The sequence below is a fragment of the Trichoderma ghanense genome (assembly GCF_004382785.1).
Source record: "Trichoderma ghanense strain CCMA-1212 chromosome Unknown scaffold_2, whole genome shotgun sequence".
NCBI classification, from domain to species: Eukaryota; Fungi; Ascomycota; class Sordariomycetes; order Hypocreales; family Hypocreaceae; genus Trichoderma; species Trichoderma ghanense.
In genome coordinates, this window is record NW_027395665.1 from 1,316,250 (window position 1) to 1,333,471 (window position 17,222).

General features: G+C 53.2%; 1 protein-coding gene across 1 annotated transcript; it reads left to right on the top strand.

Moving 5' to 3' along the window:
• Positions 1 to 1,520: 1,520 nt before the first annotated feature.
• On the top strand, positions 1,521 to 3,198 carry CCMA1212_002828 (Receptor-like protein; the record flags this gene model as incomplete). The annotated part of the gene is made up of 3 exons (XM_073700199.1): positions 1,521 to 1,748; positions 1,814 to 2,757; positions 2,823 to 3,198. 3 exons carry the CDS (start codon positions 1,521 to 1,523, stop codon positions 3,196 to 3,198), a joined length of 1,548 nt encoding a protein of 515 aa, XP_073561141.1.
• Between the last annotated feature and the right edge of the window lie 14,024 nt (positions 3,199 to 17,222).

The following is a 17,222-nucleotide window of genomic DNA, read 5'->3' on the forward strand; positions in this document are numbered from 1 at the left end:
GCCGAACAGGGAATGGAGCAGAGATTCGCGAGATGGAACTACGCGAAAGAAACTCTGGCTCGCTGTTCTGGTTAATGCACATCTTGGATTCGAAGCGTTTGGAATCGCGCTCAGAGAGATGAAGAAGGGCACATGGCAGCCTGTAGCCGTCGTGCAGACTCAATGGCACACGACGCCTTGGCCCGGCCATGTCCCGTGTGTCCCGTGTGTCCCGTACGGACTCCGGGGAGGATGCGCAATCCCGTCGACCTGTTGGCGGCTCAATGCTGCCAATCAGAAGCGCTGGCACAACTGAAATCCCGAATGCGTGAGCTGCGCACAGCGACATGTCGGGCTATGTGCCCAGTAAGAGCGGTGGCTTGCTTACGATCCTCGTCACCTGCTCTGCTCTCCTCGAGGCAGAATGCGTTTTGAGCAGATCTATTGGAATCTTTCAAACGACGTGTTTACAAATTGCGGCATTAGTATCTAGATCTTGTGCTCTAAATAAGGAGATGCAGCTACACCAGCTCGGGCATCGCCTCCCGGCAATTCCAAATGCAATCAACCCAATCCCTCACGGCGCCTCCTCGTGGTTCGGTGCTTGCTCGCATGACGGCGACAGACCGCTAAAGCAGGCAAAGTCTGTTTTCGAGTCGCCCAACCAGTTGCGTCCATCAATCCCGGTCTCAGCACAGCATCCATGGGCACCTCGGTCCAGTCACAGGCAGTCAGCACTGCAAACAGCCACTCTCGAGCGTATAATCTTGGTTGACTTTCTGCTAGCCGCAGTCCGCTGGAGCTATTTTCCGCCGCCCCGGACGAGGCGGGCCATCAATCCGTCCACCTCTGGAGCTGCTTCTTGCGGCGGTGGCTGATCGCTGATCGCGGAGAGGAATGGCTTAATGCACGGCGGCCGGCGAAGCGACGCCAAAAAAGATTCAAAGCCGTCTCACGTCCCCTCTTCAATGTTCCATACCTTACCTACCTCGTCTATGCTCAGAATCGACAAACCTCCAGCGCCGGGTTCGCATCGCATCGCCATCTGAGTCTCTCTCGCTCTCTGTGTGTTGTGCGTCTTGCCGCCGTCGCTCCTGACAGACTTAGAGGCGGATCTTGTCGGGCTGCGCCTGTTGCGTCGCCAGATGCGCCCAGACACCGAGCGAGGCGACTGATGCCCGCCTGCTTCGGAGCAACAGAGAGCCTTCGCCGCCGCTGTCAAGAGCTGGACCGCAGGTAGGACCGCATCAATTTCGCATTGCCATACGGACGAAGCTCTCTCCATCTCTCTCTCTCTCTCTCCATCGCAAAATAGCTGCTCGATTCTCACCCGCAGCGTCTCGAACAAACATCTGCAGTCAACGAACTACCTCGACTTCGACATACCGGACCCGCCACCAACCACCAAATTGACCGTCGCGAAGCTTCACCCTACGCACCAGCCCATCGCCTCTTCTTGAGGGCCAAGATATACATAGACAGCCATTACATCTACATCCATCTTACCTGCGCACACACGCGCGCGCACGCGCGAGACAAAGATGCATCTACACATGCCGGCCGTTCTCGGCCTCTTGGGCGTCGCCGCTGCGGCCACGGACAACAACGTCTCAACCACGCCTCAAACCGACGTCCCTCCAGACTGGGCCACCAACAATGCGCTGCAGATGAACCTGTCGGCACCCGACGGGCAGGCGGACCCGATCCAATATACCGTCATTCCTGTCATTCCGAACGCGGGTCCGAACCAGTCAAGCAATCCTTCCCAGGTATGGAGAGCCTCTTGTCCTGCAAGGACTTTGATATGGCCCAAACGCTGACGAGCAGACAAAAGTCCATCAACATCACCGGCGTCATGATTGCCACCGACGTGTCCAACTTTAACAAGGTCACAAAGCCCAACGATGTCGCCTATCTGTCGTGCGACCATCCCTCGTCAGATACCTTCATCAGCACCGACGAGATGCTCAACGACATCATTGCCCAAGGTCCCAAGGCCATCGTCCTCTACTCGCTTGCCAGCACCTGGTGCAGTCTCGATTTCGGGAGCCCGCCGTCGTTTTCCAACATCCTCTCCATGGCCGACAGTGGCGAGGCCCAGGGTGTCCTCAACTCTCTCAACGGCACTGCTACCGGGCGGCTGGTCAATGTTTCCATTACGGGAAACGCATCAAGCGATGGCTCTGGCGATCCCAGCGGAGGTAGCAACAACTCGACGGTCGCCATGGCCATTCTTTACACCATCACCGCCCTCATTGCCATCTTGTTTGTCGTAATCATCATCACCGGCGTCGTCAGGGCTCAGCGACACCCCGAAAGGTACGGCCCCCGGCGGGCTCTGGGAAATCGACCTCGGCAGAGCCGCGCAAGGGGGCTTGCCATGGCCGTTCTCGAGACGCTCCCCATTGTCAAGTTCAAGAACAACCAGGACTCGGCCAAGCCGGATCCCGACCTGGAGCTGGACGCAGCCACTACTGGCGATGGCAGAACTCAGCGGTCATCTTCCATCTTCACCAACGACCCACGGCATGAGGCTTCCAGGGGAGCCACGGGAGTCACGGGAGCGACGGGTCACGACGAGGCTCGTGATGCCCCTCCAGTCGCAGAGTCGCGCGGTGCTGCTGATGCCGCTCCTCCTCCCGAAAACGCGGGCTGTTCTATCTGCACCGAAGACTTTAGGGAAGGCGAAGATATGAGAGTCTTGCCCTGCAATCACAAGTTCCACCCGACCTGCATCGACCCCTGGCTTGTCAACGTCTCCGGCACATGTCCTTTGTGGTGAGTTTTGTCCTACCCCTCAATTCCCGGCTCGCATCGCAGGTTGCTAACAAGCACTGAAATAGTCGGCTTGACCTCCACGATGCCGCTCCCGACGCTGAAGATGCGGCCATCGACAGGACTGTTTACAATAGGAATTCCACATTGCCGCCTCCTTTGGCGTTGGACGGTGAGGATGACGAGGGCACTCACGGTCACCACCGCAACAGGCTCTCTCGCCTGTTCGACATCAACAGGTTGCGACAAGCCACGCGGGAGGAGCAAATAGCAGCACTTCGCCAGATGCGGACGAATCGCCAGAGCGAAACAGGGGCTCAGGAATCGAGCAACCACGATGCAGAGCGTGAGAGAGGCCAGAGGGCCCACCTCACAGCCAAGCTTAAGGAGAAGTTTCGCATTCGAACCAGAGCCCGGTCTCCGGAGCGGCATTCAGACGACTAAAGCGTGCTTGTCCATCTTGCACTCTTCTCGAGCTTCGTCCATCACCCTTTGCACTCACCTTTTGTCTCGGTCCTTCTTTTGGTGCCACCCCTATCACAGTGGCTGGCTGGTCGGCGGTGTTCACGGTTATAGGTTTCAATATTACTATCTTGGCGTTGGGGGAATGGAGGGGCACGGAAGCATTACAGGAGTTTACGGTGACTTGTATATCCCTGTGCTTTGGAATTGGATTTTGAAAGGGGTCTGTTTACACTGGAGTTGGGAAGGCGGATTCTGAACCAGTTACAAACGAATAAACAAACACTTCGAAATGATGAGAGGGTAGGTCTCAAGAACAAACAGGTAGGCCTCGACACTCTTATCGTCAATTAAAGCACATTGCTAGTGCCTTATGTCTATTGTGTCTGTTCACGTATCCGTCCATCTATGTTGTCTCTCCATCTTCTAGTGAGCCTCTTGATCATATGATGCTCGCGATTTCGAACATTTGACTTGTGATGCCATCCCACACCGGCCTAGAGGACGTCATATAGTCATGATGGAATGCAACACAGCAATGGTATCCGTCGCTGCTACTGAATTGTCGAATCGAGTATTCAACGAAAAAGTCCATACTCACCGCCTACATACGATAGTTTAGAGTATATTCCTAGGGCCGTACGAAGCGTTTTGGCCTAGATGGCAAGTCTTTGTGGCAACGAAAGTCCACCTGACCGAGTCCATGATGCGAATTCATTACAGTGAGGCCTACGGTTCTCGAGTTGCAGACACTCCTGTCTGAAGCGTTCGCTAGGTTATCACGACTCCATTGAGATGGTGAGTGAGTGGAAACTAACCACCTATGAACCTCTTACCTATCTCTTGTTTGGTATTACCTTCATAGTTGAACTTTGTGGATGCTCAACATACAAACCAGAGAATTAAGGACCAACTGCGTCTATGGAACTGGAGGAGTCGATGAGGGTTTCTCACATCTTGAACTCGCCATCCAGCAGAGACGATCAAGGGGTATATCGTCCTTGTGGAATCATCCTCTGAGAAATGACTTTTTACCAGGCCCCTTTCATCTCGCCACGCAATGCCACGGGCTTCTTAGACAATACTACAATACTCTCTGGAAGTTGTTGTGGTCGAACAGGGCCAAGATGAATGCTCTCTGGTTAGGATGGGCGGCAGAGAAGGAAACAAGCTGTGTTGTCTGCCAATTCTCTCATCAACGGCAGAGACTTTGATACGGGGTCGGAGCGAACTTGGCACAGTTGTTTGTCTTTACCCATGCCATCCACGTCAGAAGTCTCGCCGACTCATCAAGACGGCAGCTTTGTTCGAAGCAATCGTCTCAACTCAACCAGCCCAACTTCATTACCACGGTGTCTTCGCCTCGCCAATACAGGTATCAACAACCACACGACCTCTAGCCATCCCCCAAAACCAAAAACAACAAAAACAACAAACACCTGTCATCTCCTCATCTCCTCACCACACACCTCCTCCAAGCAGCCTCATTTCACTCCATGCTGACACAAATCCTACATAAGAAATAAGGAGGCAGGAACCGCTTCCTCCCATCATGCACAAGGAGCCGCCGAGAGCCAACCAATCTGGCCAAAAACGCCTGCCTCCTCACCAATACTGTCTGATATGTGACAGCAGTTTTGTGTGGCTCATTTCGCCGTGCAATGCAATCTGTCCACTTGCTTTACTGCCTCTTTTCCCCCCGCGTAGGATTCACATCGGGTTGAAGAGCGCCACGCGCACACACATGCTCATCCACACATTGCATTGCAGGAGATATAAGCTGTGTCCCATATACCCTACCTAGGTAAAGCAGTACTTGGGCAGGCATATGCAGGTGTGTAGCAAGGCAAGGCAAGGTATACGAAGCACCAACCAGGCCTCATATGGATTCCCCCCTCCCTCCATGGCGTACAAGTAGTCCTACCTATTGCGCAGGATTCGAGACTCAAGCTCTCACCTCGAAGAAACATGACAGGTCAACTTCCAATAGGAGCCACTGTTGATTGGCACGCCGCAATGCAGGCAACTTCTCCCAGGTAACGGTAAATAAGGCAGTACTAGTCGGTAAAAGGAGTTCGACGCCAGGTTTTTGCCTCTTGTAGGACGCCAGACAATACAATGATGGTCCCGGCTCGCTGTGCTCAGTGACCTGTCTGTTCTCATCAAAGGTTCCCAGACGCGCATTGCTTAGATTGACTTGGCTACACGAAACAGCCGCCAAGGGACACAGCATGAATGAAACCAGTAACCTACCATCTTCACCATAAGAGCTAAAGCAAGCCACCGTTGGGACACCCAGCAGTGCTCATCAGTTGTAACCCCCGAAGACGCGAGAAGGAGAAACGGCCAAGGAGCAGAGGCTGGGCGCATATATGCAGGCTTAGCCAATGGCCAGCAGGGTTACATGTTGCATGACATTTACGAAGCATTCATAAAAAGGGCGTGCCCTCTCACAACAAGGCTGAGCCGAGCTCCCTGTTGCAGCCTCGGTGAGCATCGACCAGGCCGATCCCTTTTTCTCGTTCGTGATTTGGTGGCGTCAAAGCCCATGCAAGAGGACAATTTCGCTGCAGGCAAATACGCCGAGATGGCGTCGTGTCCGCAGCCATTCGGAGCGTGTCAAAACGATTGAAGAGGGAAGTAATCAGCATCGTGACCTGCAAAAGCGGCGTTGCCCATGGAGCATCCTTGGCTTGAGACTGAAGGACGGGCGTCGATGCTGACGGGGCGGTAATTTGGAATGTCCAGAACCTCGGGAGTCCATTTTCCAGAACAAGGGGGGAAGCGCCACCACAAAAGTTCGAGCAAACGAACAGAGGAGAGAAAAAAAAAAAAAGGAATGAAAATCGAGGTGGGAAGCTGGTCACCCGATGGAGCGGTACCGGAATCCGGGCGTCGTCCTGTTCTCTTTGGAAACTGGGAGTTGGCAGATGCATTCTGCTTGGTTGGACATTGGCCGGTGCGCAAGCCATCAAGGATGAGGGCGTGTGTCACAACAACAGACGAGAAGAGCAAAAGAGACGGAACAGAACAGAGGCAGCCTGGCGACAGAATGGGGGCTCTGCAGGCCAAACAAAGATGGAGGGTACCGTGACAGGCGCTGGCTGCCGGGCCAGAATAGCTTCAAGTTGGGCAGCACCGTGTGATTGGATCCCGTTGGGGCCCCCCTCGTCCAACCAGCCGGGACACGCGCTCATTCGCCCAGAGCGTGGCTCGGGAAGCGTCGAGGCCCGCAGGCGCTGGCGAACACGGGACTGGGATGATGACGATGAACGATGATGATCAAGACGGGGCGGCGATTGACAGCTCGAGAGGGAGGGAGAGGGCGTGAGTAGAGGAGGAGGAAGAGAGTGAGAGGCAGAAGCAGGGCAGGGGCAGGGCTGAGCTGAGCACAGATCAGACACCACCCATCCATCCATCCATCCATCTTGAACAAGGCGCCTCTCTTCCAGCTGAGCAAATCACCGTCACACGGGGCCCGCCAGCCTCCAACAATCTCCTCAGTTGAGGCTTTTCAATATCCTCCTCACGCCCCGACATATACCTGAGATACATGTCATCAAACTGACAGATCAGCCGCATCAAGGGTACATGTAAGTTCTGACCACCACTCGCCGCGTCAAAGAACGCAATCTAGCAAATCAAAGTGCAAGTTGCGATGAAAGATTTGCGCGGGACGGGCGTCGACGACGGAAATATTCGTCACGCCTTCGGGCTCCTCTCTCCCTTTTTTTTTTTTTTGTTCACTCTATTTCCACTCTCGGCAAGTCTGTGGAATTCCATCATGAGTCACTGAATCCGCTAGTTTGGGCAATCAAAGTCCAAAGAAGACGAAAAAAAGAAAAGGAAAGGGAAAAGGAAAAGGAAAGGGAAAAGGAAAAGAGGGCGGTGTTCTTACACGACTGATGATGATGCGCAGATCCGGCTGCCCGGTTTCTCTTTGCCCGCAGAAAGAAGCATCAATGTCCCATGTGGACGGATGGACCTGATGCGGGACGTGCATGTAAGTGCCTCTCTCCAGAGCTTTTTGTCCTCACTGCATCCCGTACCCCGTTGAACCACAGCGTCGACAAGGGCGTCCTTTTCATGACTTGAAGAGACGGATGGTTGAAATGTAAGACGAAAGCGTCAGATAAGCGCTGGTGAGAATAAACAATGCCGACGCATGTTCTGTCTCTCTTCCCCTCCAGTTCCCGGTAGGGCCAGTAGGGGGATCCTACCGGATAGGATCTGTGCAGTCAATGGCTGGCAGATGGTAAGAGATGCCGCCCGTTTGTGCTCCGTAGCAACGGCATGTGGCAGCAAGAATGTGCTTCGATGCTCATATAAAGAAGCTTCAACATCAAGACAAAGCTTCTTCATACTGAAGGTAAGACGGCTGGCCTCTCCACGCTGTATTGCTATCATAACGTTCAATCTCTCAACATAAGATGGTATGAGACACGATGCAGATACCCATCCAGACGCCACCAATCAAGCTCCATCAAACCGTCGATAAGCCAGCGTCTCAAAATCCTACACAATCCTACACGATCCTTGGCGTCATCCTCCCACCCGTCCGTCTGGCTGAGCTAATCGCAACGAGTCCACCCATCAGTCCTCCATACGATGCTTGTAAGCAAGACCACTTTGCAAACTCTTGTCCCAGAAAGAAAGAATAAGAGATGACATTTACCATCACCGGACCCCGAGGCTTCATCACCTGGGTATTTGACCGCAATCAACATGTCCCATATGTGATATCTCCCGGCCTAAGCCTCATCACAAATGATCCCCAACCTGAGCATCCGTCGGCGAAGAGGCAGATCAAAACGCTATTGCAAATAGCTTCAGGAGCACTAGCCCTGGCATCTCGTTCAGCTCCCTCGTGCACTATATCGTTGTTCGTCCTAGTCAAAACGGTAACGCGGCAGCATATGAAGCTGAGAGACGGCCGTCAACAGCTCTCATAGGCCAGAGAAGTGAACCGCCCTCCAGGTCAGCCGCAAGATATCTGCCTTGGGTTCCAACGTCGACACATTTGCGGCTTGGGCAGATTAACATTGTTTCCTGAAAGAGAACACTGACACCCATGCCGGCTTGGGGGGTGTGGCCAGGCCTGTGTCCTAGAGGGCACATCAACAGAAGCTAGCAGTCAGCAAGGCCATGTGGTTTGCTGCTTCGTTTAAAAAAAAAAAGAAAAAAAAAAGAAGAAGGAAAAGGATCTCGAGCTTCTTGGTTCGGCTCGCCATGTGGAAGCCTTGAATCTGGCTTAAAGGTAGCCTAGCCATGGCATCCATTCCGACATGGGACGAAAGAATCCTACCAGGCCGGATCAAAGCAGCCTAGCGGCCTCGTTGTTGCTCAAGATGAGGATAGACCAAGAAAGTAATACGAAGCAGATCTAACGCCCCATCCTGCAACAAGCCGTGTCTTGACAGGGGACCATCTCAGGTCGCTTCAGTCTTGACTGGAGCTGGCTACAGCACCATTTCCCCCCACTCCCCCAAAGAGTTGAGGCTCTCTAGACTGACAGACCCTTGCTAATTTCTAGTATCTCACCATCTCTCCAACCCTCACATTCTCTACCGTCTTACTGCCTACCTGTACGGATCAGCATTAGGCCTCATTGGCGTTTCCCACGCCCTCCCCATGGGCAGCTCCAGATATTAGCTGCAATACAGGCGTGAAATCAGTAGCCCGTCTGCATTCAGGCGTACGTACCCTCACCCCTGCCCAGCCTAACCATAAAGCACCTTGGTAGGGATACCAGTAGCTTGCAAAAGCACGGAGCTTCAATCCATATCGGGCCTCGAGTGCGAAAAGAGGCCCGTAACTTGTAGGCTTAGCGATCTCTGCCCTGAAGACGTTCAATGTTGTCTTCAAGTTGCTCGACGCTCTTGATTGGCCACGGTACGACTTTCGAGGACGAGGCCGTGGAATGACGGAGGGGGGGCTTTCTCATGCTAGTCTTTGTACCCTCAGCTTGCTTTTCTGCTGTCCATGAATCTTTTCTCCGGGAGTCTACGAAGACAGATGATGGTACTCCCTACAACTCAGTTCAACCAGTGGACCCAACCAGAGTCAAGTCACCATTTAGCCAGGCGGGAGGCACGGCACGAAGCCCACAGACCTTATCCCAGAACACGGCAGTTCTTTCTCTGCCCTTTATCCCAACATGGGGATCCCGTCTCTTGAACTAGGGATGAGCTCTGACGCTGTGGCTGAGTTTAGCACCCGCCGTAGCCTGCGCCGTCTCGACGTGCTGCTGTAAGCGCGGCAGAAGTCCATGACGCTACTTGATAGACAGGACTCTCTCTCCCTTTCCTGGCCTCCTCTGCAGAACTAGCACCAGGTTCAATAGCTGAGCCCGAAGTTGGTCGTTTCTCGGTCGGGCATTGAAAACCCGACTAATCGGCGTCTACTAGTCTCAGCGCTGTCTCAAACCATACGTTTTTGTTGCTGTTGGAGGGGGGAAAGTGAACGCCGAAAAGACCCCAAGTTTTTGTAAAACATCCACGGGACCTTTTTCACGTCTTGAAAACCCGGCGATCCAGGAAACCGGTGAGCAGAAAAACACGGGGTGCAGAAGCGGCATCCACAGTTTTACGGAGCAGACAGACAGATGGACAGGCTCGTTTACCGTTCCTGGGTGGTTGCAGCGAACTATCGAAGCAGGGGGGGAACAGACGCACGATGAAAAGCAGCGAAGGAGACAGCGTGACGGATTAGCCCACAATTTCCAGGAGAAATTGCCTCCTTTCTCTTTTGAAAAGATGGATGCGCGCAACAATAGCGAAGAACGCTGGTGACAAGGCACACGAAAGCACACACGCCCTGTTCGTGCAGATCGATAGACTTACACACACAGGCACAGCCAATGAGCTCTCGACTCTCGACCGGAGAAGGCCAGCGCGAGAAGAAGGCTGGCGCGAGAGGAATGCGGGGAAATAGTTGTGATCTGTCATAAATCCCACTCCAGCATGCGCTTCGAACCCTTCTCCAAAAGAGTCCTAGAACAGACAAAAGACGAGAGAGGGGAAGGAAGGGGGGGGGGGAGAAGGAGGCGTCATGACAAGAGACCAGCTGGACAGACGGACCAACAGAGAGCGCAAGGGGGGTGCAAGAGGCCGAGTCCTGTCCAGACCTGGGGTCCAGGCCAGAAGATCCAAAAACACAGCCCATGACGGCGGCCATCTAACACACAGCTCCAGCCGCTTCTGTCTCTGAATGATGCAACAAGGGAGATGTTGAGGGGCCAGCCGCCGGGCTTTCAGGTCTTGGTTGCCTTGGCGTTCGAGGTTTCGGAGCAGACAGCGGAACAGAGGCGCGCTATTGTGGGCGAGACATGGCGCGAGAAGTAGTACCTAGGGGGCTATCATCGTATCTGTCGCATCGTATCGTGAGGAGCGCAGAGCAGAGAGGAGGCAGAGGTTGGAGGAGACCAACTGCCAATATCGGCACACGCCTCGTCTCTCACTTCGTCTGTTCTCCTGTCGAGCCTCTCTCCCCCTTGCCTCTCGACTGCCGGAGTGCACTGGGATGACAGGTTCGGGTATGGGTATCATGTAGAGCAAAGCCTGGAGCACTTGAGAAGGTTGCTTTTTCCGAATCTGCACCCTTTGTGCGCCGTTGGTGGTATCAATAGGTACTAGCACCAAAAAGACGTTGAAGCTATCACATATCATCAGCTTGTTCTTATCAACCCTCTTCGGACAGACAGGCGCTCTCGTGTGTCAACCCTCCAAAAGAGAAAAACGGAAGTAAAGATAGTTCCTGGCCCTCCCGCTTGCGCCGTCGCAAACGCCTCCAGCCACGATTCACCTTGACAGGCCTCCCACACGTGGCTTTTTTTTTTTTTTTCCGCCTCCCTTCCTCTTTCTAGAAGCGAATAGCAGAAGCGGGTGTAGCTCATGCAAGGCGAGTCAAACACACACAGGAAAAAAGGGAAGAGCCTGGATAGCTTCGGGTTTCTCATGGTTCATGCAAGGGAGGACTCTGGCTCTTCCGCCGTGTCTGGCCGCGACATACATGACATGTGGTGACGGAGCGGTTTCCAGTCACTCGGTGCGGTTTATCAGACCGTGATGGCATCCGTCTCCCTTCATGTTTCCAAAACCCCCCCACTCAATCTTCTGCTGATCCCCTTCTTTATCTGCTCACAATTCGGGAATGCGAGAGTCACGAGCACAGCTCTCGTGTGTATCGGCCGCTCAGCTGTTTGCTTGCAAAGTACAATACGAAGGCTTGCTCGTTCCTCTCCAACATGGGGGGAAAACAGATGACGAACAGAAGGCCGCAGTTGCAAAGTGAAGGGAGGGACGGAGGGGGTGCCGGCAGGAAACAACTCGCGCAAGACAGAAAGGAAAAAAAAAAAAAAGAACAAGACTAGGCAAACCACATGGCAATCTCTCCTTGCATCGAACAGCCCACCAATGAGATCCGCTCGACGAGCGCTGTTCATGCAAGGCACGCGCAGGCCAGGCCAGACTCCGGCCACGATGTGCTTCGCTCAACCAACGAGACGCGAGACAGGACGAGCGTTCTTGCGGTTGGAGGTCTGGACAGGCGACTACTTAGGTCTTGTGCACGTCCTCCCAATCATCTGAGGCACTGCTCACTCGCAAGTCCACTGCTGGAGGTACCGCACCGTACACATGATTGTGGTTAATGAGACGATGATACACTGTTATCCCAGATTGATAAGCCAGCATCCACAGTTTGTTGCACGCATGAACGGGCCGGTATTGTTACTCCATATGTATGTAGGTGAATGTGGGAAGCAGCGCATACATGACATCTGATATGATACCAAGGCAAGACTTGTTTCGGAGGTCTTGTCCATTCCAGTCGTCTTCTACCCGACGCCATCATCGCTGATCACCCGTGCCGTAGACTAAATACATGTATGTACTTTGTCCTCCATATGTTACGGACTAATAGACCCACGGGAAATTGATCGATATGATTCGCATAGTCCTCCTCTCCGATGGCCTTGTTCTCTACGCCTCCCCAAGCCGAGAATAGCCTCGAATCTCAGACCATCTCACAAATCCGAGTCAAAAAACCAGTAAGCACCAGCGATCCCGCTGTGCGCGCGCGCTCGCGCCACCGGCACCCGAGATTTGGGATTTCCAGGGCTTTTACATGTCCATGCATATTCCGGGGGTGAGGGAGGATTGCGCAAGAAGCGAAACACCGTGCTAGAATCGATGCGGCATCGCTTGCCGTGCCATGAACGGCACTTGGACCGTCTCTTCAATTTGATACGTGCTCCGTTTCGATCTTGCTCAGGCAAAGATTGGCATAATACAGTAATCGAGGAGCAGCAGAAGGCGTGAACATGGACGGTTTCACTACCGAGAACCGCCCATGGCATGGCACGGCGTTTTCGTCGAAACACGCCCCCCTTTCCCTCTCCACTTCCTTCTAGATAGCATCTCCCTTTTCCCCTGCAGAGAATCAATGTCGTCACCGTTCAAGACATTCAGCCTCTTCTGTCCCGTCCAGTGACTCTTTTCTTTGCGGAGCAAATACTCATAGCTCAAATAAGCGCATGATGATACGACCAGATGACCGCCCCCCGATCAATCACCATTGTTCACCAAGTCAGAAAAAGACCCCTTCATCGTCAGGTGGATATCAAACTCACATAACCTCATCATCCCGAGAAAAAACGTGCGACACCAAAAGCGGTATCGCACGATTTCCCGTCAAAAATGCATCATTCAGCCCCATTATCGTATCGTATCGTAAACAGGGTCAGGCAACATACCCCCCGTATTTGCTCCGTTCGACTGCCTTACCGTGATGGTGCTCGACGAAAAACTGACTCAAAAAAAAAAGGGGGGGCGTGTGTGATGCGGTGTGGGTGTGCCCAATCGTTTTTGCTGCCCTCAGAGATGAGCCGGACGAAAAAGTCTTGGGCCAAAACGCAGAGCAGCGTTCAAAACGGAACCGCGTGTGGATCCCCCTTTTTTTGGTGGAACGTCTTGTCGATTCGAACTCTTTGTGTGGATCTGGCGTAGGGGGGGGAGGGGCGTGTGCGATGAAGCTGGCTGGGTTTGGACGCTCAAAATGTTTTGTGAATCACGGTGTTGAAAGTTCTAGACGGAACTGGAACCGTGTAGAAGGACGACAGGTCTGACATTTAATGTGAGTAGCACATGCCCCGTGCCTTCAAGAAGCTTCGAAACGGTAGATGAAGGCTGGCCAGGGTGTGGGGAAGGGCTCTGGGCGTAGATCTCGGTCGGCTCCAGCAGTTGCGCGGCCTGAGCATCGATGAAACGGACTGCAGGCTGGAGAGGCGAGATAGGGCGATGATATTGGCAATCTGGTTGGGCGCCTGGAGACGCCAGAATGGACCATGTACCGCAGCTCGGCAAGTGGGAGCTGTCTGAAATGGAATAGACGGAATGACTTCAGGCTTCGTTTCAACATCATCTTCTGTATTCTCGTGACATCGTGGAGTGGTGATTTATTTGTGTGGTTAACAGTCGTGGCGAAACCATACCCTCTGTAAACATGGAAAACGAACCGTTTTCCTTGACACCAAAATGTGCCCATCACGAGAGAAGCCAAGGTACTAATATCCTCACATCATGCAGGCACCGCAAAGAACAGAAACCAATCAAAGCACATCATTCGATCGGGAGATTTGCTCTGCCCATGGTGGGGGAGCCAATCACAGCCCTCGTCTCGCACACATTCAGCTTCAGCTCAAAAGCACCAAATGACAAGGTACACAAGTATTCAAGCGTCGCCTTCTCTTTACGAGTTGGCCAGTGCCGAAGCTCTAAACAACTTTCGGTTTGGGGGGGCTTGGCGAACCATTTTCATGCTCGAGTCATTCCCAGGCCAATGCAAGGGCACGTGTCTGGTTACAAGTCCAACTAACACTCCATGCGGGTGATGCAGAGGAAACACTTTGCGATTCATCCAGATTTGACTGACTGGCCCAGCGTGCCGAAATGAAGTACGCGTTCCCTTTCAACTCACGGTTGGCTTCGACCATTGTATGAGCAGCCAGGCTAAGCAACACCATCTCACGGATCGCCAAGCACATGAAACAGCTCTGTATATTGATGGACATTTGTGCAAGTCACTGTACGTATTCAAGTCGCGTCCATGGCCGGCGCTCGACGATCACCCGCTCATCATCGGCTAAGAATGGCTCTCGCTCACAGTCACTACATGGCAAAACAAGACGGCGCTCACGATAGCCTCACCAGCCCATCGAGTCATCCGTCAAAACAGCCCAGAAGCCGTCGCGCCATGCCCGGAGCGGGACTAGTAGCTTGCCCCCCCTTTTTTTTGATCTTCCTTGTACAGGCGTGCCCAACATCACGAACCAAAAACGACACACACTCCCACATGTCGCTCTCACTCTTCCCACTCCCTCTAGAAGGGAAAATAGCACAAAACTCCACCATGAGACAAAGCTGAAGTCTGAGCGGAGTTCGCGCCGGCTCCAAAACGGGTTTGGTTCGAACAGCCAAGATCCGCCCCAAAAGAATAAGGGAGATGCTTTCGATTCCAATCGTTAGTTGAGCCGCCCACGTGCCCTCTTCTGGTCTTTGACTCTTGTTCAATCCCGATGCCCTGGTCCGGTTTCCCTTCTTATCGTCTCAGCCTTTTTTTTTTTTTTTTTTTTTTTTTTTTTTGGTGGTTGTTCGAGACGATAGTATGGGTCGGCACGAGTCGAGCTTCGACTACGCTGACCCGGGAGAGGTTCTGCGCGACAGCACGTGTATCTGTAGAAACGACTGGACCGTTTGCTTGCGGCTCCTCCTATTTCTCAACTTCCCATCTTTTTCTTGAGCAAATTTGGATGAGCACGGGGGGATCAAGGCCTTGACGCCACGTTCCTTTAGACCTGGACGTTTTCAATCTTCCCATGGCCAACATCCAGCTGCTCATTCGCCCACGGTTGTCGCTTTGAACAGAGCCCACGACCAAATCGGAATGGATCTTTTGACGAAGCGTCCAGCCACCGCGGCAAGGCACATGGCCGTTGACCAAAGCCCTGGGATTCAAAGCACCGCGCGGCCTCACTGGCTGGACGGGCACCGGCAGAGCGGGCAAGCAACGAGCAACGAGCAACGAGCAACAGCAAAAGACACATGAGACCATGCCATCGCCCGTGCCCTAGATGACGTGCTTTGGGTGGATATAGGGCGCATGCTTCAATGTTTTTTGAAGCCGGCACCACTATTTCATTCTCTCCATGTGGCGGTTCTCCCTCCGTATCTGTCATACGGAGGTGAGTAAGTTGAATCCATCCCTATTCTCGGGATGAAATCGGTGCTGTGTCATTATGGAGATTGGCAAGCCATCCGGGTGCTCGTTCATTTAGTGCTTGTCCTATGGCTCACGAAAAGTGGTGAAATGGATCTGACGGGTCAACCAGGGCTGAAACGGTGTTCGAGTGCGCCCGTTTCGATTTGCCCCTGGGAAGGATCCCACTACCTAGGGCTGAGTCTTCAGACTAAACAAAGGCGCGTCAGCATGATTACTGGTAGATGGCGGGATGTATTTGAAATCTCAGTTTGCCTGCCGACATCGCAATTCTCCATTTCCTTTTCATTGCGAGTATCCGACCCGTGAAAGTGATTAAATGGTGCAATGTAGCGAGAGAGCACCTTGATGGTTCACAGAAACTCCATCTCAATCAGCCGTGAAATGCTTCTCATCATCCGTGCTCCGGACATTATTACCTCCGTATGGACAAACTGGTCCCCCTGCAGGTACAGTACATCCTCCGCATCATGCCACCACGGACCTCAAAAGAAAACGGTTGATGCCAAGTTCTGCCGTTGGCCTCGCGATGGCATCCGTGCGTCCACAAACTACCTGTTCCGAACTCCGTTCTCGGTTTCAGCAGCCCTGCGATCTCCCACCAACGGCTCATGATGACAGAGCCCGTCAAAGTCGCCTCGCCGCGCCCGCTGCACTGGAAACGAAAACCTCCCGAGTCGGGGCGTCCCAGAGGCCGAGTCCGCTCTGCCATTTCTTTTGTTAGTAGTCTAGCGTGACATTAGGTCTTGCGATTTGACTGGGCTTGACGCACACGACGCTGCCAGGGATCGAAACGACAAACACGACGCCGAACCTGCCGTTCAACGTATTCGTGCTAGCGGTGCTTTCTCATGGATAGCTGTCATGTAAGACCTCAAGACTCTGTCCGTACTAGTGGCGATGTCGCAGGATTGGCTTTGCTGCAAGATGCTTTGGCAGGATGACATGGTTAGCAAAACTTGGGGTAAACCGGGGTCCTGGATGCCTCGGAATGCCTTCAAATCCTGCTGATACCCCCCCCCCCTCCCCCCCCCCCTNTCATAGTGCTGCAAGTGTGCCAATATTTCGCATCGCAAGTCTTGAAGGCTTTTGGATTTTCGTGGTGGCGTGTGATATGATGTGATGCTGTATCTCCCGACAAATCGACAAGCCGTGCCTAGGAAGGGGCCTTGAAGCTCTCCCATCTCCAAAAGCACTGGGGGTTTCTAGACTGGGTTCCCAGGAAGCTTGACGGGGTCTGCCAGTCGCACAGACAACCTGTTTTTTTCCCCCATTCCCCTTGGCGAATTGGCCAATCCTTTTTGACGTCGTTGATGCAGGGTAACTCACGGCAGAACAAGAAAAATTCAAGGCGCCTTTCACGATGATGAATGCGACCAGATTGCATCATCTTCTAATCCGCTACCAAGGCACAACATCGTACACACACGCGCGCATCATCTTGGAGAACCCAATCCCCCCCCCTGTTGACGACATCTGTCCCATTTCAAGGACGGAGCAAAACCGACCCCTATGTACTCCGTAATATATGCAGATGATGTATCGGCTTGCTTCCTCGAAGACACAGCGCGTGTGTGTCCTTGTATAATTGCGCAGCTCGACATCGATAGTTGGACGAGGGTCCAAAGGTGATTATCATCTGCAGGCTTGCATTACATAGATTATATCGCGGGGTCGGATGTGTCCCCAGGCCTCATCTGAATGGCTCACAGTCTTCCCCAGGCCCTTTG